Source organism: Oncorhynchus clarkii, chromosome 7, assembly GCF_045791955.1.
Source record: "Oncorhynchus clarkii lewisi isolate Uvic-CL-2024 chromosome 7, UVic_Ocla_1.0, whole genome shotgun sequence".
In the NCBI taxonomy this organism is placed as follows: Eukaryota; Metazoa; Chordata; class Actinopteri; order Salmoniformes; family Salmonidae; genus Oncorhynchus; species Oncorhynchus clarkii.
This window is the reverse complement of record NC_092153.1, coordinates 16,856,814-16,880,003: the sequence shown is the minus strand read 5'-3', so window position 1 is coordinate 16,880,003 and position 23,190 is coordinate 16,856,814. Positions and strand designations below refer to the sequence as shown.

At 42.9% G+C, this 23,190-nt stretch overlaps 1 protein-coding gene and 2 pseudogenes across 1 annotated transcript; 1 reads left to right on the top strand and 2 right to left on the bottom strand.

Annotated features, from left to right (window-relative positions):
• Positions 1-1,365: 1,365 nt before the first annotated feature.
• Positions 1,366-2,778, bottom strand: LOC139414123 (complex I assembly factor TIMMDC1, mitochondrial-like; annotated as a pseudogene).
• Positions 2,779-4,476: 1,698 nt separating this feature from the next.
• On the bottom strand, positions 4,477-11,723 carry LOC139414023 (protein O-glucosyltransferase 1-like; annotated as a pseudogene).
• A 1,119-nt stretch (positions 11,724-12,842) lies between these two features.
• On the top strand, positions 12,843-22,271 carry LOC139414122 (calsequestrin-2-like). The gene is made up of 11 exons (XM_071162003.1): positions 12,843-13,314; positions 16,870-16,954; positions 18,484-18,584; positions 19,450-19,558; positions 20,283-20,356; positions 20,473-20,603; positions 20,917-20,962; positions 21,064-21,118; positions 21,403-21,503; positions 21,619-21,693; positions 21,869-22,271. Exons 1-11 carry the CDS (start codon positions 13,078-13,080, stop codon positions 22,085-22,087), a joined length of 1,233 nt encoding a protein of 410 aa, XP_071018104.1. The 5' UTR covers positions 12,843-13,077; the 3' UTR covers positions 22,088-22,271.
• The last annotated feature ends 919 nt before the right edge of the window (positions 22,272-23,190 follow it).

The window sequence follows — 23,190 nt, the reverse complement described above, 5'->3', positions numbered from 1 at the left end:
CACTCTTGGCATTCTCTCAACCAGCTTCATGAGGTAGTCACTTGAAATGCATTTCAATTAACAGGTGTGCCTTGTTAAGTTAATTTGAGGAATTTCTTTCCTTTTTAGTGCGTTTGAGCCAATCAGTTGTGTTGTGACAAGGTAGGGGTGGTATACAGAAGATAGCCCTATTTGGTAAAAGACCAAGTCCATATTATGTCAAGAACAGCTCAAATAAGCAAAGAGAAACGACAGTCCATCATTACTTTAAGACATGAAAGTCAATCAATGTGGAAAATTTCAAGAACTTTTAAAGTTTCTTCAAGTGCAGTCGCAAAAAACATCAAGCGCTATGATGAAACTGGCTCTCAGGAAAAGAAGACCCGTCACAGGAAAGGAAGACCCAGAGTTACCTCTGCTGCAGAGGATAAGTTCATTAGAGTTACCAGCCTCAGAAATCGCAGCCCAAATAAATGCTTCACTGAGTTCAAGTAACAGATACATCTCAACATCAATTGTTCAGATGAGACTGTGTGAATCAGGCCTTCATGGTCTAATTTCTGCAAAGAAACCACTACTAAAAGGACACCAATAAGAAGAAGAGACTTGCTTGGGCCAAGAAACATGAGCAATGGACATTAGATCGGTGGAAAATGTGAGATTTTTGGTTCCAACTGCCGTGTCTTTGTGAGAAGCAGAGTAGGTGAACAAATGATTGCCGCATTTGTAGTTCCCACCATGAAGCATGGAGGAGGAGGTGTGATGGGGTGCTTTGCTGGTGACACTGTCGGGTGATTTATTTAGAATTCAAGGCACACGTAACCAGCATGGCTACCACAGCATTCTTCCACGATACACTATCCCACTATCATTTGTTTTTCAAAAGGACAATGACCCAACACACCTCCAGGCTGTGTAAGGGCTATTTGACAAAGAAGGAGAGTGATGGAGTGCTGCATCAGATGACCTGGCCTCCACAATCACCCGACCTCAACCCCATTGAGATGGTTTGGGATGAGTTGGACCACAGAGTGAAGGAAAAGCAGCCAACAAGTGCTCGGCCTATGTGGGAACTCCTTCAAGACTGTTGGAAAAGCATTCCTCATGAAGCTGGTTGTGTGTGCAAAGCATTCATCAAGGCAAAGGGTGGCTACTTTTAACACTTTTTTGGGTTACTATATGATTCCATATGTGTTATTTAATAGTTTTGCTGTCTTCACTATTATTCTACAATGTAGAAAATAGTAAAAATAAAGAAAAACCCTTGAATGAGTAGGTGTGTCCAAACTTTTGACTGGTCTCTATGGCTTATGAATTATTACTGTAAAGTAATTGAATAAGTGTGGGCGTGTCTAATACATTGAGGCATCCTCTCCATTTGAAGTAACTCACCTCCTGCGTAGAGGCTGAGGGTATACTTGTCTCTGCACACAGACAGGCCTGTGCTCACAGTGCTGACAGAACACACACACACAGCGAGAGAATCAACCAATGTCAATCAGCTCAGGAGAACAAACTAATATAGTGGCCACATAGGAAAGAGTCCCATAGCCATGTAGTCATTGTTTACTTGAATAATATGACGAAGGCTGCTACTCTCCAGCTCCACCTCCAGCCGTACTGCACAAAGCCCCGGATGGCTGCGTTATGGGCAGAACGCTGGGGGAGACAAACAATAGGAGAGAGGCGTCACGGTCATAAATTACTCCCTGCCGAAGAGATCCTTGATGCAGTCCCATCCAGTGTCTGGGAACTCTGGCTTGCCCACGAGGCTGGGCAGAGGGGAGGGGATCTGTACCGAGGCAGGCGTCACACTGTCAGCTGCATGGACCCTGGGGAGGAGGTGGCCCAGGGAGGGCATGGCTAGCTGGAGACCCCGCAGTGGTCCGGTGCAGAGGGTGCCCTGGGGGGGCCGAGGCAGCCTGCTGACATGGGGCTGGGGACACCCAGGGCCGTTCAGGAGGATGCATCATGAACGCTTCACCAGCAATGGGAGCTGGATCTGAGAACACATGGCCAGGAGCTAGGATGTTACAGCTAATCCTTCTGCTAAATAAATGCCTTTTGGGCAGATGAAGAGAGAGCAAATGTACAAAATACATACACAGTGCAACAGCTGTTTTAATACCGCATCTGACATTGCATTGTCATTGTTGATATATGCATATTATGTACTGTATAAAGTAGAGTGCGCAATATTCTAAAATAGAATACCTACTGTACATTTTCAGGGTTGGTATTTATTGTTATGGAACTTTAACACTTGCTGGAACATTGACAAATAATGTCTATACTAGTTGGAAGTGACAGATGGGTCAACAGCACCCAAGCCAAAGTAAAGGTGACCACTTACGTTGTGTAGCTATCGTATGAAGCAGACTGAACGACACTCGATACAATGTTACGTTTGCATTCAAGTGGAGCAGGTGAGGTGACACGGTTACCAAAGACGGTACATGTCTTCACCATAACTTCACGTTCTCAAAGCATCTTGTTCCATGCGAAGCAGCAGCGAGATAAGGGGGCTTCATCATGCTGTGTAAACTGTTCAGCAGTTCCGTGCTTTATGAAGCAGTCTATTATTTGTCTAACGTAGTTAATCATTGTTATATCACAGACTACGTTTGAACGGTTAAATTGTTTACCGAGTATTTACCTATTTAATCTGAAATGTCCTTGTATTTTGTTTTTCCTACCTGCTTCTGCTTTCCACCGGCACACCGCTGAACTGCTAGCTGGTAAATTGAAGATATCTAGTTGGAGAGCACCCCCTTCAGGTGGAGGACCAAACAAACACATTATAGGGAGACCATTCTGAATTTACTTGAGATTTGAATGGTTTATTAGAGGTAAAAATGATACATTCGATATAAAATAATATTGCATCATATCACAACATTGTCATTGTGTTTCATGCCAAAAACAGCATCAATTACTGTTAATTAAAGGCCAACAGACAAACCAAAACCATTCCACTGATTTTGCAGGTGAAGATCACGTCATATGTTTTGACCACAAGCTGAACATAGTTTTTTGGCATTGTACCTCTTACTCTTTGGTCAAGACAATACACAGCACAAAGTACCTTACATACATGTATGCCACAGCTGTAGAATCAGAGAACTATAACACATACATTCTACAATGGGAATACTAGAACATATTCAACATTTCGGGACCATTGTGGCTTATACTCATCTTTTCCAAGGCAGGTCCAAGTAAAGTAGTGTAGTGACAGTGGGTTTGACATGTCATTCTACATTAATGAGTCACGTTCTATTGGCACTTGGTGTTGAGTGTAGTTATTTACTGCTTAATATGTAGTGTTTCAAGTTTCATCGTATCTCTACGGTATATAGCAATGGTTGTGCATTGTTCTTCTTAAACAGAGGCAACACTCTTGAGGTGAGGAGTGTTTTGGTTGTGTTTGTAGTTGAATGGACCACTGGAAATCAAATGGAAGGTGTAAGTATCAACTCCTGAGCAGCATACAGGGCTTCGTCACACACTAGAGGGCAGTAAGGGAAAGCAGATGGAAAATAGCCTTTTAGGTGTAATTTCCCAGAAACAACAAATTTAATTGATTTTTCACACAATTTCAGTGTGGGGTGAGATAGCAGAAATCAGTTGATGGCAAACGCTATCAAGCTCTTCCTAAATCCTCTACTCTAAGTTCCTTTCAAGGCATAAAGTCACTGATATTTTGAGCATGGAAAGACTAAATACCAGGCCTGGGTTAAAATAAATGTGTATTTGATCATTTGTTATTTAAACACTTAAAATACAGAGAAAATAAGTATTTTCAAATAATGTGGCCCGAATCAACTACTTCTATTGGAATTATTTGAAAGTATTTTCAAATAACTTCCTATATACAGCCTACTATTTGAAAGTACTGTATTTTCAGAGGGGTTGGGTTAAATGCAGAAGACACATTTCAGTTGTTCAACTGAATAGGTATCCTCCTTTCAAATACTAATTTCAACAACAACAAAAATCTAATACCTGGACTAAATGCATGGGAGTGATTTGAGTATCTTCAAATACTTTCCAAGTGTATTTCCAAATACACTCCAATATTCAACTACTATATTTGAAAGTAATTATAATACCCTAAACAATATTTGAACCCAGGTCTGCTAAATACAAACTGTAAACCGTGTGATAGAACCAACATATACAGTATCCTACTCTTTCTGTGTGCTAATCCCAATGGTCATTTCAATCCCAAATAGCCACTTTCTTCTTACAGCGTTTTTTCAACTCCTAAATCTTCTATAACACAATACTTTAAAAAAAAGGTACTCCATTACATCTAACCATATGGAGAATCTATGGGGAGACCACAGCCTAAATATGAAGACCAGCAATTCTTCATTCTAAGACCAGCATTAGGGACATGAATAAGCAGTGTGAACAAATATCAATCTGCAGCTATCTATTGACTGGATCTCCATATAGTCTATACAGTTATGACACTCAGCCAAGCCAGACGGGTCACCTGAGGTCAGAGAGGTCCTGTTTGACAGGGATGTAGTGTACCCAGGGTAGCAGCTGGGGATAGAAGAACTCCATCCACTCCCTCCCTACAAGGAAGACCAGAGAGCCACACAGGAACAGGTGCTTGAGGCGGAAGCTGGCCACCACGCCCCAGAAGTTGAACAGTTACCTGAGGGGTTAGAGGTCAGATGATGAGGTAGGAATTGTGGTGGAAATCACAATGTGTACAGGGTAAGGAAAAAGTTAACCCTGTCCTTGGTAACTGGTAGTCTGTAACAGGTGGGGCCACGATTTGGAGCCCTGGCCTTACGTGCAAATCTAACTGAAGCTGACAATGCACACCTGTAGTGTTTCATACCATAGCTGAAGGTGTAAGATAAATAACCAGGGTTAATTAACTGACCTTTGAAACAAGTAACGAAAGTTTCCCTCTCAAGTCATGAAAACCAGGGCCATGTTTACTCAGTCAATCTAAAAATCTCTGAAGCAATTTTTTTTTAACAAGTCTAATTTTATCCAGGCTGACCTGGAAAATGCCAGTGAGTGTCAGAGAGTGAAGCCACATCTATGCACTTGATGTAAAACATTGTATACACAAAACCAAGCGCAATACATTTCCACCATAATATCTTGTTTACTTGTATTGACAGTGCTCCACCAGGGGAATCTCCTGAGCTGGTGGACTACCTAGTGTGTCCTTTGTAAAAAATAAGAAGATATTGAACAGTTGTTGATATTGCGGTTGAAAAACATAGCACTGCTCTCAGTGCATTCAAGCGGCAGGTAGCCTAGTGGTTAGAGTGTTGGGCCAGTAACCGAAAGGTTGCTAGATCGAATCCCCGAGCTGACAAGGTAGAAAAAAAACTGTTGTTCTGTTGTCCCTGAACAAAGCAGTTAACCCACTGTTCCTAGGTCGTCATTGTAAATAAGATTTTGTTCTTAACTTACTTGCCTTGTTAAATAAACATTTGCATTGGTAGTTCCAGATAGACTTCCAGGCCTGGTTCTTGGTGTACTCAGCATCCACTAGACCTGGAGCCTCTCTGGACAGAAGGACCAGGGGGTCCCTCTCAGGACTAGTCCTGGAGCCTCTCTGGACAGAAGGACCAGGGGGTCACTCTCAAGACTAGTCCTGGAGCCTCTGAAGAATCCTCTGGACTCCTTCCTCTTCCAGGGCCACTGTGCTGCCGATCTAAGACAGAGTGTTTGTGAATAACAGAAAATGATCTGGTAGTATAAATACAAATGTTTTCTACTTTTTTAGAGGTCCCATCATCCTAGTCCAGTGGGATATATGGGCCATACCGCCGGGCCCCCCTCCCAAAACGTCCAGGCAGGATACATGATGTCGTGGTAGTCAGCAGTCTAAATGCACACAACACACTTTAATTTTACACTAACAAATGCCATCACATTGGACAACTCTCTTTTACTACTTCCAACAAATATATATACATTTACAAAAGTAAAAACATATTTTGAAATAACATAAACAAGCAACACTGTTGTGTGTGTGTGTGTGTGATGAGGACATGCATGGTTGCAGAGCTGACCTTACTGAAAGACAGGACAGGCAGGATAGGCTGCACCCAGCCTGGCACCTGAGGGTAGTCCCACACATTCACCACCATCTCCACGTCACGTCTGTCAATCACCTGCAGGATGAAGTGCTCCACCCCACTACACCTAAACCAATCAGAGAGACAGGCGGGTGAGACATGACACTACACCTAAACCAATCAGAGAGACAGGTGGTTGAGACATGACACTACACCTAAACCAACCAGAGAGACAGGCGGGTGAGACATGACACTACACCAATCAGAGAGACATGATGACGGTATCATATTAACTAGCTCGCTACTGATATTGGCCTAAAGATAATAAATGTTACTAAATGATCGACCACTAATTAATGGACCACATTTATCATACAAAACCAGGGTCTGACTTCTAAGCTTGATGAGAAACACTTGCACACACAAACTCAAATGTGTACACAGACTAATTGTAATGTTTTGTTTCCTCACCTGGCTGGGAACATACAGTTCTGTTCCCGATACAGTTTACCATTAATGATTTGGTAGTGGGTGCCCACACCACCACGAAGCGTGTCCGCCATGAGCTCCTCAGACACTCCCTCTCTGAAGGGTCATAGGTTATCATTCAAGACACTGGATGGATTGAGGACAATGGAGAGAGAATGAAGGATCTACTCTAACAAGGTAACCAACGGCTTTTTGTTAAAAAGCTGAAACCCTTTTGTATAGCAATATTGTTTTCATGGGGAGCAACATCTGTTCTCCTGCATACATTAACTGCAGTTGTATGGGCTGCAAGGCTTGTATTGTTGTGTGGCTTTGGTGATATTTTCAAGGTATATCTGCCACCTGTCACCATTACCTAATAAAACAGAGCTTGTTAGGCAAAGAGCATGCACTTCCTGGACTACTGAAATACAGATCAGTATGCATGATTGCTTACACACTGAAAGCCTGTGGCAAAGGCTACTTACACTGCCTTGGGTTGTAAATATGGGATAAGCTACACTAGTATTTAGAAGAGACTGAGGTCAGGAAAGGCAACCTGGTCTCAGAGCATTTTGTATTATTCTGTACATAAATCTAAGACACTCCATTTCATATGATATGTTACAAATTGCAATTAATATGATATGTTACGTATTCCAATTTGTTGTGGCTAACATTAGCTAGGTGGTTAACTTTAGCTAGCGGTTTGGGTTAAGATTTAGGTTTGCTAACCTTTTAAGGTAGTTGCAAAGTTGCTAGTTAGCTAAAATTGTCCATGATGAGATTCGAACTCGCAACCTTTGGGTTCCTCGAAGTTTGCGTTATATGCCCACCGGACCAACCACCCTCCTTTAGTTTTTTCCCTTGAATAACCTTCAGTCTTATGTAACCATACTAAACGTAAAATACTGTATTTTACTAATTTACTATGTTATGATTTACATTTACTATGTTACATCTAGTCTATGAGACCAGGCTGGGAAAGGTTAGGGTAAACATCAGATAATCCGAAGTAACATTACTACAAGTAACGTTACTACAAGTAACGAAGCTAGCACCAATTAGCCTGGAGCTAGCCCATGCTAGGCCCCTATCCCGGCTAGCAGAAGCCCAACAGCCACTCTTAGGCTATAATACCCTTTTTGCCAACTGACCCGGACCCCCTTCTACTGCCGGTACGGGGCACGGAACCCCGCCGATTATTCACGACTGGACTACCGACAAAATCTGCTCAATGGCGTACTTAAACGGACTCCGTGGCACTGCTAGCCATGGCCCGCTAACGTTAGCTGTCTAGAGCACACTGGACTGTTAGCGTAAGAGGCTCATTGGACAAATTCTTTGGCCACTATACCTATTTTGCCAATTGGCTTGGTTTACCACACGGAGCCCTGCTGATCCGTCTGCCGACATATTCAGCACGAGGGGGCCACAACAGACTTTCTTCTGTCGCGACGTCCTTCTAAAGTTGCCTTCTGCTAGCCACGGCCCTCTAGCTGCCTGAAGCCACTCACTGGACTCCCATGACTACTCGGCTACGCATGCGCATCTCCCTAACGTCAATATGCCTTGTCCATTGCTGTTTTTGTTAGTATTTATTGCCTTATTTCACTGTAGAGCCTCTAGCCCTGCTCAATACGCCTTACTGAACACTTTAATTCCACCTCCAACACATTCAGTGACATCACCTGGTTTTCATTGTCACTCTATGCACAGGTTTACCCCCACTGTATTCACATCTTACCATACCTTTGTCTGTACATTATGCCTTGAATCTATTCTACCGCGCCTAGAATTCTGTTGCTTTTACTCTCTGGTCTGAACGTACTAGGCGACCAGTTCCTTTAGCCATACCCTTATCCTACTCCTCCTCTGTTCCTCTGGTGATGTGGAGGTTAACCCAGGCCCTGCAGTGCCTAGCTCCACTCCTATTCCCCAGGCTCTCTCATTTCTTGACTTCTGTAACCGTAAAAGCCTTGGTTTCATGCATGTTAACATTAGAAGCGTCCTCCCTAAGTTTGTTTTATTCACTGCCCTAGCACACTCTGCCAAACTGGATGTCCTAGCCATGTCTGAATCCTGGCTCAGGAAGACTACCAAAAACCCTGAAATTTCCATCCCTAACAATAACATTTTCCGACAAGATAGAACTGCCAAAGGGGGCGGAGTTGCAATCTACTGCAGAGTTCTGTCTTACTATCCAGGTCTGTACCCAAACAATTTGAGCTTCTACGTTTAAAAATCCACCTTTCCAGAAACAAGTCTCACTGTTGCCGCTTGCTATAGGCCACTCTGCCCCCAGCTGTGCCCTGGACACCATATGTGAACTGATTGCCCCCCATCTGTCTTCAGAGCTCGTGCTGCTAGGTGACCTAAACTGGGACATGCTTGACACCCCGGCCATCCTACAATCTAAGTTTGATGCCCTCAATCTCACACAAATGATCAATGAACCCACCAGGTACAACCCCAAATCTGTAAACACGGGCACCCTCATAGATATCATCCTAACAAACTGCTGTTTTCAAACAAGATCTCAGCGATCATTGCCTGCATCCGTAATGGGTCCGCGGTCAAACGACCTCCCCTCATCACTGTCAAACGCTCCCTAAAACACTTCAGCAAGCAGGCCTTTCTAATCCTCATCCCGTCAGTTGAGGATGCCTGGTCATTCTTTAAAAGTGCCTTCCTCACCATCTTAAATAAGCATGCCCCTTTCAAAAAATGTCGAACCAGGAACAGATAAAGCCCTTGGTTCTCTCCAGACCTGACTTCCCTTGACCAGCACAAAAACATCCTGTGGCGTTCTGCATTAGCATCGAATAGCCCCCGTGATATGCAACTTTTCAGGGAAATTACTATTTCGCAACAAAGCATCCTTCACTCATGCTGCCAAACATACCCTCGTAAAACTGACCATCCTACCGATCCTCAACTTCGGCGAGGTCATTTATAAAATAGCTTCCAACACTCTACTCAACAAATTTGATGCAGTCTATCACAGTGCCATCCGTTTTGTCACCAAAGCCCCATGTACTACCCACCACTGCAACCTGTACGCTCTAGTTGGCTGGCCCTCGCTTCACTCTCGTTGCCAAACCCACTGGCTCCAGGTCATCTACAAGTCTCTGCTAGGTAAAGCCTTGCCTTATCTCAGCTCACTGGTCACCATAGCAGCACCCACTTGTAGCATGCGCTCCAGCAGGTATATCTCACTGGTCACCCCCAAAGCCAATTCATCCTTTTAGCAACCAGGAAATTTTGCTCAGACAGTCTGTGTTTAAGATACTATAAAGATATTTTTTACAGATATATTGTTTTACCCTAATTCTGACTAAAACTAAAAACATCATTAATTATAATTTTACTGACTAAAACTACACACATCAGATTATAATTTTATGATTCTAATCAATTTCATTGAATTATAAGGTTTCAGAGTGAATTATTTCATCATTATCTTTCAACATTTAAATGATTTTATCACATAGCCAATCTGTAAACAGCCCATCCAACTACCTCATCCCCATACTGTGTTTATTTATTTATCTTGCTCCTTTGCACCCCAGTGTCTCTACTTGCACATTCATCTTCTGCAAATCTACCATTCCAGTGTTTAATTGCTATATTGTAATTACTTCGCCACCATGGCCTATTTATTGCCTTAACTCCCTTATCTTACCTCATTTGCACTCACTATATAGACTTTTTGTTTTCTTTTTTCTACTGTATGACTGTGTGTTTGTTTATTCCATGTGTAACTCTGTGTTGTTGTATGTGTCAAACTGCTATGCTTTATCTTGGCCAGGTCGCAGTTGCAAATGAGAACTAGTTCTCAACTACCCTAAATAAAGATGGGGGAAAAAGTGACAGACCTGTTGCATTACATTAACTAACCTTAGCTAAAGTAACAGTTTGAGCCACACAGTTAATCAAGTTCCTATTCTTTAAAAAGGGGTGCCTTGGGAAAACTCTGTATCCGATATTGTATTAAGATTTCTGCTAAAAATGAAGAAATATATATTATTTTGCATGCAACCAGTTGTTTCTACTTGCTACGTTAGCTAACTTAGTTTGTTAGCTAACGTTAACTGGGCTAACTAGCTAGAATGAAACCCGGCCACAATGAAATCAACTCCACAAAACGGTAAAGTTAGAAGAGGGATCAAGAGCCACGGCAGTTTAATTTTCTTCGCTCAGACAGTTAGCAATGACTGATGCTTGGTCAGCCTCTAGTTAGGTCTGAAAACACTTACCGTAATTACAGGTTTTGACGTATCTCCCCGTAATATTGTGACCATTTTGTGTGTGTTTTGTCAACCTGGTCTCATAGACTAGATTTAACATAGAAAACGTAAATCCGAGACACCCAAATTAGTATGATATATTATGTTTGGTATAGTTACATAAAACAGGTTACTGAAAGCTACAATATGTAATTTTTTGGGTGACCTGACAAAATTCACCTAGAAACGTGAGTTATAAATCTTGAATGCAAGTATAGTAAGTGGTAACTACAGATCAGAACAGATCTCTGTTCTATGCGTTATTTCTAGACTTCTCCTTCTTAAGTTTCGTTTTTGCATCTTTTACTTTCAGTTTTGTACACCAGTTTCAAACAGCTGAAAATACAATATTTTTAATTTGGAAATATATGTCACAACGATTTAGATGGTACAATGATTCTCTACACAATGACTGCTTGTTTTGTTACATAAACTGAAATTAGGCGAACTATTAGAATTTTAGCAACCAGGAAATGGCAGAGCTATTTCTGCATTGTGCCTCTTTATTAAAGAAGCACTATGCAGAAATCGCTCCTCCATTTCCTGGTTGTTAAATTCTAATAGTTTGCCTAATCTCTTGATGGATAACTTTAGCATTTTAGCCACTTTGCAAATACTTACAACTTTTTAGCTACTTTGCAACTACTTGTCATGTTAGCTAACTTTAACCATTTAACCTAACTCCTAACCCTATCCTTAACTCCTAACCTTAACTCCTAGCCACCTAGTTTATGTTAGCCACAACAAATTGGGATTCGTAACATATTGTACGAATTGCAATTCGGAACATATCATATGAAATGGATGATGGACATCCACAAATTAATACATACCATAGGAAACGTAACATATCGTACTACATGGCGGGAGACAGATTTCCTTTAACTATGTTTACATGTAGCTCTGAGTCCAGGTTGGTTCTGTACATTGCTTCTTTTTGTTTCAATGGAAAGAGGCCTCAATCTGCTGCTCACTTGATTTGAATTTGATCAAACACAAAACGCATTCAGTCACAGTTATGTACACACCCTTGTTCCATGCTGTTAGTCCCCCTGACAAATATGGGACACAGACATATTACATTTGTAAACTTTTCTCTCATGTCTTAGATGGCATTGTAAGTGTTATTTTGGCCCTCTCTACCCGGCCGTGGAGCTACATTACACAATGAACAAATCTGTATTCAGTACGCTCATCTACACCATGGTAACACATTGTTAGTCTGGGTACCAGTCTGTTAAGATATCATTCCACTCCTTGCCATTTGGCATATGACACGAAGTACAAGGATTGGAATGTTAGCTAAACACACTGTGGCTTCCTTAGCACAAACAGTGGCTTGTGTGAGGGCAATGATTACATTTCCTTCACATTGTAGATCAGGCTTTAGACCTATTATTCTTTAAACACTCTACTGTATTTGTATTAGAATAACATGCATTGCTGTAACAGCACTTCACATTACTGAAAACACACTCATTGCTAAAATAATGGTGATCCTGATCAACTTCTCTCCTCCGCCCCACATCCCAACTCCTTGGCTATTCCCCCGACAGATAGAGAGATGTTTTATCATGTCAGGCGTTGATAGAGAGACAGTGGAAACCCCCTGGGGTTCTCCTATCTATCTGTCCTCTTTTCTGCAGCCCAACAGTTATTTTAAGCCCAGAAACAACTGGCCTCCTAAAAAGACCCCGAAAGTGCAATAGAAAGGGGGTCACTTGCTATTTTATTGTGAGCTTTCCACTCTGCCAAAACTACCCGGATTCACTTTTGGGGACTTATTTTTTCAACCACAGTGTGAGGCAGGCAAGAGAGAGAGAAGGAAAGAGAACTAGAGAGAGTGAGGAAGAGAGAGAAAGGGAGAGAGAGAACGAGGAAGGAAAAGAGGCAGAAAGAGAACTAGAGAGAGTGAGGAAGAGAGAGAGGAAAGAGAGGACGAGAAAGGGAAAGAGCGAGAGAGGCAGAAAGAGAACTAGAGAGAGTGAGGAAGAGAGAGAGGAAAGAGAGGACGAGAAAGGGAAAGAGCGAGAGAGGCAGAAAGAGAACTAGAGAGAGTGAGGGAGAGAGAGTGAAAGAATACAACCAAAGCTGGAGACTTTAGGACAAACAATAGTTCTTCTCTTGCTTGTTATTTTCAAAAACTGATTTTTCTGTTTCTTTAACTGGTGCAAATTGGTGGCTAGTACTGGAAGGCTCAAGGGTTCTAGTTCTGTATAGTTTCCCCTGCTTCTTCCAGTTCCTACTCATTGTCCATTAGTGGACATTTCCCTCTAAGAAGCATGCAGCTCCTCTGGCTGTCCCTATTGCCCTGTCTGTACCTGGCCTCGCTGTGCTCTGCAGAGCAGGGACTGGAGTTCCCCAGCTTTGACGGGAAGGACCGCGTTCTGCACATCAACGAACGCAACTACAAGAAGGCTCTGAAGAGGTTTGACATGCTATGCCTACTCTACCATGAACCGCAGCCGGCTCACAAAGGCAGGCAGAAGCAGCTTCAGATGACTGAGCTTGTGCTGGAGGTAAGAGGGGGAAGAGGAGATGTGGTGAGAGTGGAGGAGAGAGAGGGGGAGAAAGTAGAGCAGGGATGTTCAGATGCTATAGGTCAGCCAACAGGGGACAACATTCCTTGTCTGAGGGTCAGTGCTATCCGGAATCCTTGGGATGTCCCTACCCCCCATTGAAGTTGAAATTTAAAATGGTTAAATTATGGGTTAAGATTAGGGTTAGGTAAGGGTTATGGTTAAGGTAAAGGTTTAGGGTAGATACGTTCCAAGGATCCCGGATAGTAAATGTTTTCTGGTAAGCAAGGTCAATAAGGTAGTGAATAGGATTATGAGATTATTATTCGACCCCAAGACAAAATGTGTAGACCACAGACAAAAGGTCATTTTAACAGATGAGGATGGGGACATGTAGAGCTTTAAGGCTTAATGGTAATTACAGTGAATTTATACATTTAATTTGATAATTGACATGGAAGATATATTACACATCCTAGTTCCTTAGATACATCTTTGTAAAAGCACCTGTTTGTTCCCAAGGTCAGCATCGTCTTTCCATCACATTCAAGCTGGCTTCCCTCGCTGAAGTTAACCGTCTGTCACTTCAACTCCGGTGACATCATAAATAGAGTTGACATCTTTATGCGCTACCAGGACATTTTAAATGAGGATTGCTGGACACTGTGAGGACAAGATAAATAAGTTCTGTGCCTGGACAGCTGCTATATGACCACATTAGAAGCCTTTGTAAAACAAAGATTTGATGTCAGAGATTACTCAAAGCCGAATGGCACCTCAATCACACATACCTTTCTGTCACCCAACTACCTCATCCCTATATTGTTATTTATTTGTTGCTCCTTTGCACCCCAGTATGTATCTCTACTTGCACATTCATCTTCTGCACATCTATCACTCCAGTGTTTAATTGCTAAATTGTAATTATTTCGCCACTATGGCCTATTTATTGCCTTACCTCCCTAATCTTACTACATTTGCACACACTGTATATAGACTTTTCTATTGTGTTATTGACTGTATGTTTGTTTAGTCCATGTGTAACTCTGTTGTTTTTGTCGCACTGCTTTGCTTCATCTTGGCCAGGTCACAGTTGTAAATGACAACTTGTTCTCAACTGGCCTACCTGGTTAAATAAAGGTGAAATTTTAAAAAATTAAAACGGTTGATTGGTAATTTCAGAGAGAGAATTACCTCGTTTCTCTTGTAGAACAGAGCAATATCATACCATCAGGACGTGATGATTATCGTATTCCCATGTTGATTCCCCCAATGTCCCAGCACTGTTTCTAGGTCAGCTTATAATTATAGTTTATACAGTGCATTCTGAAATTATTCAGACCCCTAGATTTCTTTGACTTTTTGTTACATTACAGCCTTATTCTAAAATGGATTCAATTACAAATGTTCAATCAACACACAACACCCCATAATGACAAAGTGAAAACAGGATTTATAAATTTTTGCTCATTTATTAAAAATGAAAAAGAGAAATACCTTATTTAGAAATACTGTGCTTCTACACCTGCATTGCTTGCTGATTGGGGGTTTAGACTGAGTTTCTGTACAGCACTTTGATATATCAGCTGATGTAAGAAGGGCTATATAAATTGATTTGAATAAATTTGATTTACATAAGTATTAAGACCCTTTGCTATGAGACTCGAACTTGAGCTCAGGTGCATCCTGTTTCCATTGATCATCCTTGAGATGTTTCTACAACTTGATTGGAGTCCATCTGTGGTAAATTCAATTGATTGGACATGATTTGGAAAGGCACACAAGGTCTCGTAGTTGGTCCCACAGTTGACAGTGCATGTCAGAGCAAAAACCAAGCCATGAGGTCGAAGGAATTGTCCCACAGTATTGTGTCGAGGCACAGATCTGGGGAAGGGTACAAACAACTTTTTGCAGCATTGAAGGTCCCCAAGAACACAGTGGCCTCCATCATTCTTAAATGGAAAAAGTTTGGAACCACCAAGAGCAATAGGGGGAGAAGGACCTTGGTCAGGGAGGTGACCAATGGTCACTCTGTCAAAGTTCCTCTGTGGAGATGGGATAGCCTTCCAGAAGGACAAACATTAACAATCAGGCCTTTATGGTAGAGTGGCCAGACGGAAGCCACTCCTCAGTAAAAGGTATATGACAGCCCACTTGGAGTTTGCCAAAGGGCACCTAAATGACTCTCAGACCATGACACAAGATTCTCTGGTCTGATGAAACCAAGATTGAACTCTTTGGCTTGAATGGCAAGCGTCACGTCTGGAGGACATCTGGCACCATCCCTACGGTGAAGCATGGTGGTGGCAGCATCATGCTGTGGAAATGTTTTTCAGTGGCAGAGACTGGGAGACTAGTCAGGATTGAGGGAAAGATTAATGGAGCAAAGTACAGAGATTCTTGATGAAAACCCGCTTAGGACCTCAGACTGGGGTGAAGGGTCACCTTCCAACAGGACAACAACCCTAAGCACACAGCCAAGACAACGCAGGAATGGCTTGGTCTCTGAATGTCCTTGAGTGGCCCAGCCTGAGCCCGGACTTGAACCCGATCGAACATCTCTGAAGAGACCTGAAAATGGCTGTGCAGCGACGCTCCTCATCCAACCTGATAACCATTCAATGCTGCTTGAGAGGATCTGCAGAGAAGAATGTAATGTGAGAAATTCACCAAATACAGGTGTGCAAAGCTTGTAGCTTCATACCCAAGAAGACTCAAGTCTGTAATCGCTGCCGAAGGTGCTTTAACAAAGTACTGAGTAAAGGGTCTGAATACTTATGTAAATGTGATATTTCAGTTTTTTCTGTTTAATAAATTTGCAAAAATGTCTAAATCTGTTTTTGTCATTATGGGGTATTGTGTGTAGATTGATGAGGGAAAACAACTATTTAATCAATTTAGAATAGAATAAGGCTGTAACCTAACAAAATGTGAACAAAGACCAGGGTTCTGAATACTTTCCGAATGCACTGTAACTACTTACTTGGCTCATGAACATAAACTAATTAATGAAAGAGGCTCCATTGCTTCTTGTGACAGTAAAGATGCATACTAAACAGTAGCTTAACTATTTGCAAACATCTGTTTTTCAAAAAGTGAGAAGTACCCACCCCAGTCACAACAAAAGGACCTCAGTCAAACTCTACTTTAGCCCTCTGCAGTGCAGTGGGAGATAGGAGGCCTTTGTTCCTCTCTGAGGAAGTGTTCTCTGAACAGTAAACAGTGCTGACACTTACAAAGGAGTTTCTCCCACAGTCAGTCCACAGGGTGCTCTCCTCTATAACCTTGGTGATCAAAGCTGTGTAGACAAAGACAGCACTGGCTGCAGTTGCTAGCCCAAATTCCAAGCATCAGGGAGAGAGGAAGTTGAGCTTGAAAGCAGGTTATATATGTCTATTTCCCACAGTGGACTAATGCAATGCTGAATATGTCTAATGATTTGAGGTGGATCATAAGGAAATTAGTGCCCACAACACCCCAAACAACACATTGTTGCTACGTTGTTGAAATGCCAAGTTGGCTGATGACAAATGTTGTGTCTTGTTAAATCCTCAGCTGACTGCACAGGTCCTGGAGGACAAGGACATTGGCTTTGGGATGGTTGACTCTCAGAAGGATGCCAAAGTTGCCAAGAAACTGGGTAGGTCATAATTGGTCATAAACTCAGCAAAAAAAACGAACATCCCTTTTTCAGGACCCTGTCTTTCAAAGATCATTTGTAAAAAGCCAAATAACTTCACATATCTTCATTGTAAAGGGTTTAAACACTGTTTCCCATGCTATGTTCAATGAACCATAAACAATTAACGAACATGCACCTGTGGAACGGTCGTTAAAACACTAACAGCTTACAGACGGTAGGCATTTCAGGTCACAGTTATGAAAACTTAGGACATTAAAGAGGCCTTTCTACTGATTCTGAAAACACCAAAAGAAAGATGCCCTGCTCATCTGCGTGAATGTACCTTAGGCATGCTGCAAGGAGGCATGAGGACTGCAGATGTGGCCAGGGCAATAAATTGCAATGTCCGTACTGTGAGACGCCTAAGACAGCGCTACAGGGAGACAAGATGGACAGCTGATCGTCCTCGCAGTGGCAGACCACGTGTAACAACACCTGCACAGGATCGGTACATCCAAACATCACACCTGCGGGACAGGTACAGGATGGCAACAACAACTGCCCGAGTTACACCAGGAACGCACTGACGAGTCGTGGTTTTGTCTCATCAGTGGTGATGGTCGGATTTGCGTTTATCGTCGAAAGAATGAGCATTACACCGAGGCCTGTACTCTGGCGCGGGATTGATCTGGTGGTGGAGGGTCCGTCATGGTCTGGGGCAGTGTGTCACAGCATCATCGAACTGAGCTTGTTATCATTGCAGGCAATCTCAATGCTGTGTGTTACAGGGAAGACATCCTTCTCCCTCATGTGGTACCCTTCCTGCAGGCTCATCCTGACATGCCAGCATGACAATGCCACCAGCCATACTGCTCGTTCTGTGTGTGATTTCCTGCAAGACAGGAATGTCAGTGCCATGGCCAGCGCAGAGTCCGGATCTCAATCCCATTAAGCACGTCTGGGACCTGTTGGATCGGAGGGTGAGGGCTAGGGCCATTCCCCCCAGAAATGTCTGGGAACTTGCAGGTGCCTTGGTGGAAGAGTGGGTTAACATCTTGCAGCAAGAACTGACAAATCTGGTGCAGTCCATGAGGAGGAGATGCACTGCAGTACTTAATGCAGCTGGTGGCCACACCAGATACTGACTGTTACTTTTTATTTTGACCCCCCCCCCCCTTTGTTCAGGGACACATTATTCCATTTCTGTTAGTCACTTGTCTGTGGAACTTGTTCAGTTTATGTCTCAGTTGTTGAATCTTATGTTTATACAAATATTTACACATGTTATGTTTGCTGAAAATAACGCAGTTGACAGTGAGAGGACATTTCTTTTTTTGCTGAGTTCATATTCCTGGTCAGGTCATATGGTCAGGCAAATCCCTGGTCACAAAACACGAATATGGAAACAAGGCTTCTGAACTAATCCTTTACATCAAAAATATCAAAATACCATAACTTCTACAAAATAGGTATTTGTCAAGGCTTGTTTTCCAGTTGGCACTCAGTCACCAATGCTTCCTGAATCCTCCTTTCCTCTGGGCTCTCAGGTTTGGAGGAGGAGGGCAGTCTGTACATCTTCAAGGACGACCGTGTGATCGAGTTTGACGGGGAATTCTCAGCAGACACGCTGGTGGAATTCCTGCTGGATGTGAGTAGGATCAAAGGGGAGGGAAGAGGGAGGTAGGAGAGAGAGAGGGATGAGGGAGGTAGGGGAGAAAGGTAAGAGGGAGGTGGGACAAGGGAGAGGGAGGAGAGAAAGGTAAGAGGGAGGTGGACGGGGGAGGTAGTAGAGAGGGAAGTAGGAGAGAGAGGGAAGAGGGGTAGGAGAGGGAGAGAGAGGGAGGTGGGACATGGGAGAGAGAGGGAAGAGGGAGGTAGAAGAGAGAGGGAAGTGGGACATGGGAGAGAGCGGTAAGAGGGAGGTGGAAGACAGCAGGAAGAGGGAAGTGTCTCTTTCTCCAGTGTAAGAGGGATAGAACCGCAAGGGGAGAAGACTTCCTAGCTCATCATGTTATAAAAAATTAACAGCCTCTGCCTCGTTAGATGATATGTAAATGCTGCAATGTAATGCAAGGCTCAGCAGGAGAACACTAAGTCCTCTCCCCCTTGTCTTTCCTGGGAAAAGAAGCAGAGTTTGAAGGGATGTTGTAACTGGTAAATACAGCTGGTGGTACAGTTTGAAGGGATGTTGTAACTGGTAAATACAGCTGGTGGTATAGTTTGAAGGGATGTTGTAACTGGTAAATACAGCTGGTGGTGTAGTTTGAAGGGATGTTGTAACTGGTAAATACAGCTGGTGGTGTAGTTTGAAGGGAGTAGAGAGGAAACATGATAAATTAATAAAAGATAAACGCAAGGAGTAAACTTCTGTTGCTCATGTACAGTACAAGCAATGCTTTTTGCCTGGTACAAGTGGCAACTTTTCTGTTATTAAAGGCAACTCACTCATCACTGCCCACTCTCTCCCACTGTGTTAATGAATGGCCATGCTGTTGTGCTGCTCTGCCCCATAGGTGTTGGAGGACCCAGTGGAGCTCATCAGTAATCCTATGGAACTGAGGGCCTTTGAGAGGATGGAGGAAGACATACGCCTCATTGGTTACTTCAAGGGAGAGGACTCATGTGAGTCTGTGTAAGCCAAAGCATGCATTATGAGATGGCCTGTTCATACGAGTCAAACAAGTGAATTGTGTGAAAAACTCATGGGAGTGAGAAATTGTCTCTTGCTTTAAGGTGCACTCATCTCAGTGTGGTTTCATACTTCAGCTGTCCAAATCAGCCCCCTTAAAATCGCCCTGCTGTTCCTGCCCAATACTCCCCAGAAGCTCACTACTCCACATAGGACCTAATAGAGGCAAATAGCCATTAAGCCAGATGCTATAAAGACACTTTGCTCTGGGCTGATCTTACACTCCTTCTTGCCTCCTGAGAGGCTTTTAATAGTTTCTAGTTCTCTGTCTAATAGGTCGAGAGCAATTATAGACAGTGCTGCTCCAAAGAAGAAACAGAGAAACGAGAGAAGGGAAGATAAAATCTCATATTTGACAGAGGCGTGATGCAGCTTTTATTAGGAAAAATCCTATTTCGGAGAGAAGATTGTAGGTCCTACGGCCGTGACCTTGGGGCTTATTGAGAGGATAGCCTGGCGCCTCAGAAGCTGGATGTAAAATGGTTCTGTTACTGAGGAGGAGGAGGGAGAGAGATTACGCTGGGAAATTGAAATTGAATGTCAACCCTTGTTTTCCTGATCACATAGCTTTCTGAAGGAAGATGAGTTTTGAATGCAATCCTACCAAACTGTAATCTCTTTCTTTCTCTCTCGCTTCCTCTTCTTCCATTCTATCAGACTACAAGGCGTTCCAGGAGGCCTCAGAGCGGTTTCAGCCCTACATCAAGTTCTTTGCCACATTCGACAAAGCTGTAAGTACAGTACACTCCACAAACCTGAATCAAGTCAAACCTGTGTGCGTGTAGACAGTATCGAGGTCAGTTTCGACACAACATCAGTGATGGATAAGTTATGTGTTGTGATGCAGACGGCGAAGCACCTTTCTCTGAAGATGAACGAGGTGAACTTCTATGAGCCCTTCATGGAGGAACCAGCCATCCTCCCTGGCAGGCAACTCTCAGAGATGGAGATAGTGGAGTTTGTCCACCAACACAAAAGGTAACCCGAATAAATATTTCATTTAAGGGCTTGAACACCAATAGCGTTTTCCTCCCGAGAGGGAACCGTGTGCAAACCGATTTTACATGTAGAAAATGTTGTCAGTCAGACTTGAACAGGAGATCCACATTCAATGCGATGTGTGCGACCCTTTAGTTCTGTGGTTCTAACTTCTCCCGTTGGTGCAGATGGATCATTAGAATCCAGTCATTTTTCATGTCATCACTGCTATTCTTCCTGATCTCATATAGATGACCCAGTTTACTGTTGGATATTCTTGAAATGTTGTGTGGCTGCGGTCTGTCTTACGCAGGGCGACTCTGAGAAAGTTGCGTGCAGAGGACATGTTCGAGACGTGGGTGAGTTACCTACAGTGTTACTGTACCTCTCCCTGAGAAAAGGGAATTATACTGTTGGTATTATATGTGTTCCCTTTACAAATTCAACGTCCCTTTCCCAGGAGGATAACCTGGATGGGATCCACATTGTAGCCTTTGCTGAGGAGGAAGACCCAGGTTTGTTGATCTTTTATTTTCTCATTTGTAAAGCTGGAATCCTTAAATGGTGAAACTGCAACGTCCGTTTGGAATGTTACAACAACAAAGATGTTACTGAAAACAGCAGAATATGCACTGCAATTTCCTCTTTGGCCACACAATAAAAATAATAACAAAGGTGCTGGGGCGGACAGTGGCGCCGTTTCCCCTAATGTGGATTCCATATTTAACACAGTACATGGGCAGGGACACAAATGGGTGTGTACAAATATCTCTAAGCTGTCCATCTGTGATTTCTCCAGATGGTTATGAGTTCCTGGAGATCCTGAAAGACGTGGCCAGAGACAACACCAACAATCCTGAGCTCAGTATAGTGTGGATAGACCCTGATGACTTCCCACTGGTATGACCTCTGACCCCACACACACCATCATACTGTATATGATGACCTATTTCATCTGGTGTGCTTGGTCAGCTTTATAAACTGCACCAATGCCTTGTCTGTCTCCCCGATCCAGCTGACCACATACTGGGAGAAGACCTTCAAGGTGAACCTGTTTAAGCCTCAGATTGGAGTTGTGAACGTGACAGACGTAAGTTGAGCTCTCCTTTAACTTAAGTTGTGTTCCACCTGTTGGTTCAACGTAATGGTAAGATAATATCTGTGGGCGTCTCGTTACAATAGAATCTGTATGACCTCTTGAGCCGAAGACAAAATTGAATTGGATGAGGTGGCCAGTGGTTGAACTTTGATCCCCACTGTGGCAGGCGGACAGTGTCTGGCTGGACATGTCCAACGATGAAGACCTGCCCACAGCTGAGGAACTGGAGGACTGGATCGAAGACGTGCTGTCTGGGAAGGTCAACACTGAGGATGACGATGATGTGAAGGACGATTATGACGGGGTTGACAGGGAGGATAGGCACCAGAGTGACGATCACGATGATCATGGTGATGACTATGACGACCATGATGACAGTGACTAACCTGCAGTCCAGCAGAGATTGCATGTTTCATTGAACAGTCTGATATTTTATCTTGTATTTTCATGAAAATTGTAGGGTGAAATGGTAGTTCTAGAGAATTATTGAATAGTAAACGCCTGGTCTCTTTGGGATTTATTTAAAGATAAAGTCCATGTATAGCTTTACTACTTGATACCAGGTATCTGCAGTGATATCTGCAGTGTTCAGTTCTTTGTACTAGAAGCACTAAAATAACCAATTATTACCATGCAATTTCTCAGACCATAGCACGTAAATACTTAATTAGACTGTGAAATAAACTGCAAAAAAGCTAAAGCTTCTTTATGGCAAAGGATTGTAAAGGTTCTTATGAGTCCAGGTTGTGTTGTCTTGATTCCATAAATACTTGATTGTATAATTATGTGATTGTGTATGAATAAATGTAATGTAACCTAAAGGTTTTGGGTGTGTGTGTGTGATGTGTGTGTAGCAGTGGAGGCTGGTGGGAGGAGTTATAGGAGGACTGGCTCATTGTAATAGCTGGAATGGAATAAATGGAACGATATCAAACATATAAAAACCACGTTTGACTCCGTTCCATTGCTTCCATTCTAGCCATTACAATGAGCCAGTCCTCCTATAACTCCCCCCCCCCCCGGCTATCCGTAAATTAAAAAAACAAGAAATGGTGCCGTTAGCTTAATATAAGGAATTTGAAATTATTTATATTTTAACTTTTGATACTTAAGTATATTTCAAAAAGAAATTATTTTAGACTTTTACTCAATTAGTATTTTACTTGGTGATTTTAACTTTTACTTCAGTCATTTTCTATTAAGGTATCTTTACTTTTACCACCTGTGTGTGTGTGTGAGCGTGTGCGTGTGTGTGAGAGTGCGCTTCAGGCCCGTCATTACAGGGGCTTCTGGGTGGCACAGTGGTCTAAGGCACTGCATCTCTGTGCAAGAGGCATCACTGCAGTACCTGGTTTGAATCTAGGCTGCATCACATCTGGCCATGATGGGAGTCCCATAGGGCGGCACACAGTTGGCCCAGCGTTGTCCAGGTTTCACCGGGATAGGCCGTCATTGTAAATAAGGATTTGTTTTTAACTGACTTGCCTA

Bases quoted from the DNA above. Each gene is read 5' to 3' on its own strand.
- LOC139414122 (XM_071162003.1), top strand. From the start codon at position 13,078: ATGCAGCTCCTCTGGCTGTCCCTATTGCCCTGTCTGTACCTGGCCTCG. The intron at 13,315-16,869 runs GTAAGAGGGGGA...TTAAATCCTCAG, and splicing joins TGACTGAGCTTGTGCTGGAG to CTGACTGCACAGGTCCTGGA. The intron at 21,694-21,868 runs GTAAGTTGAGCT...CCACTGTGGCAG, and splicing joins GAGTTGTGAACGTGACAGAC to GCGGACAGTGTCTGGCTGGA.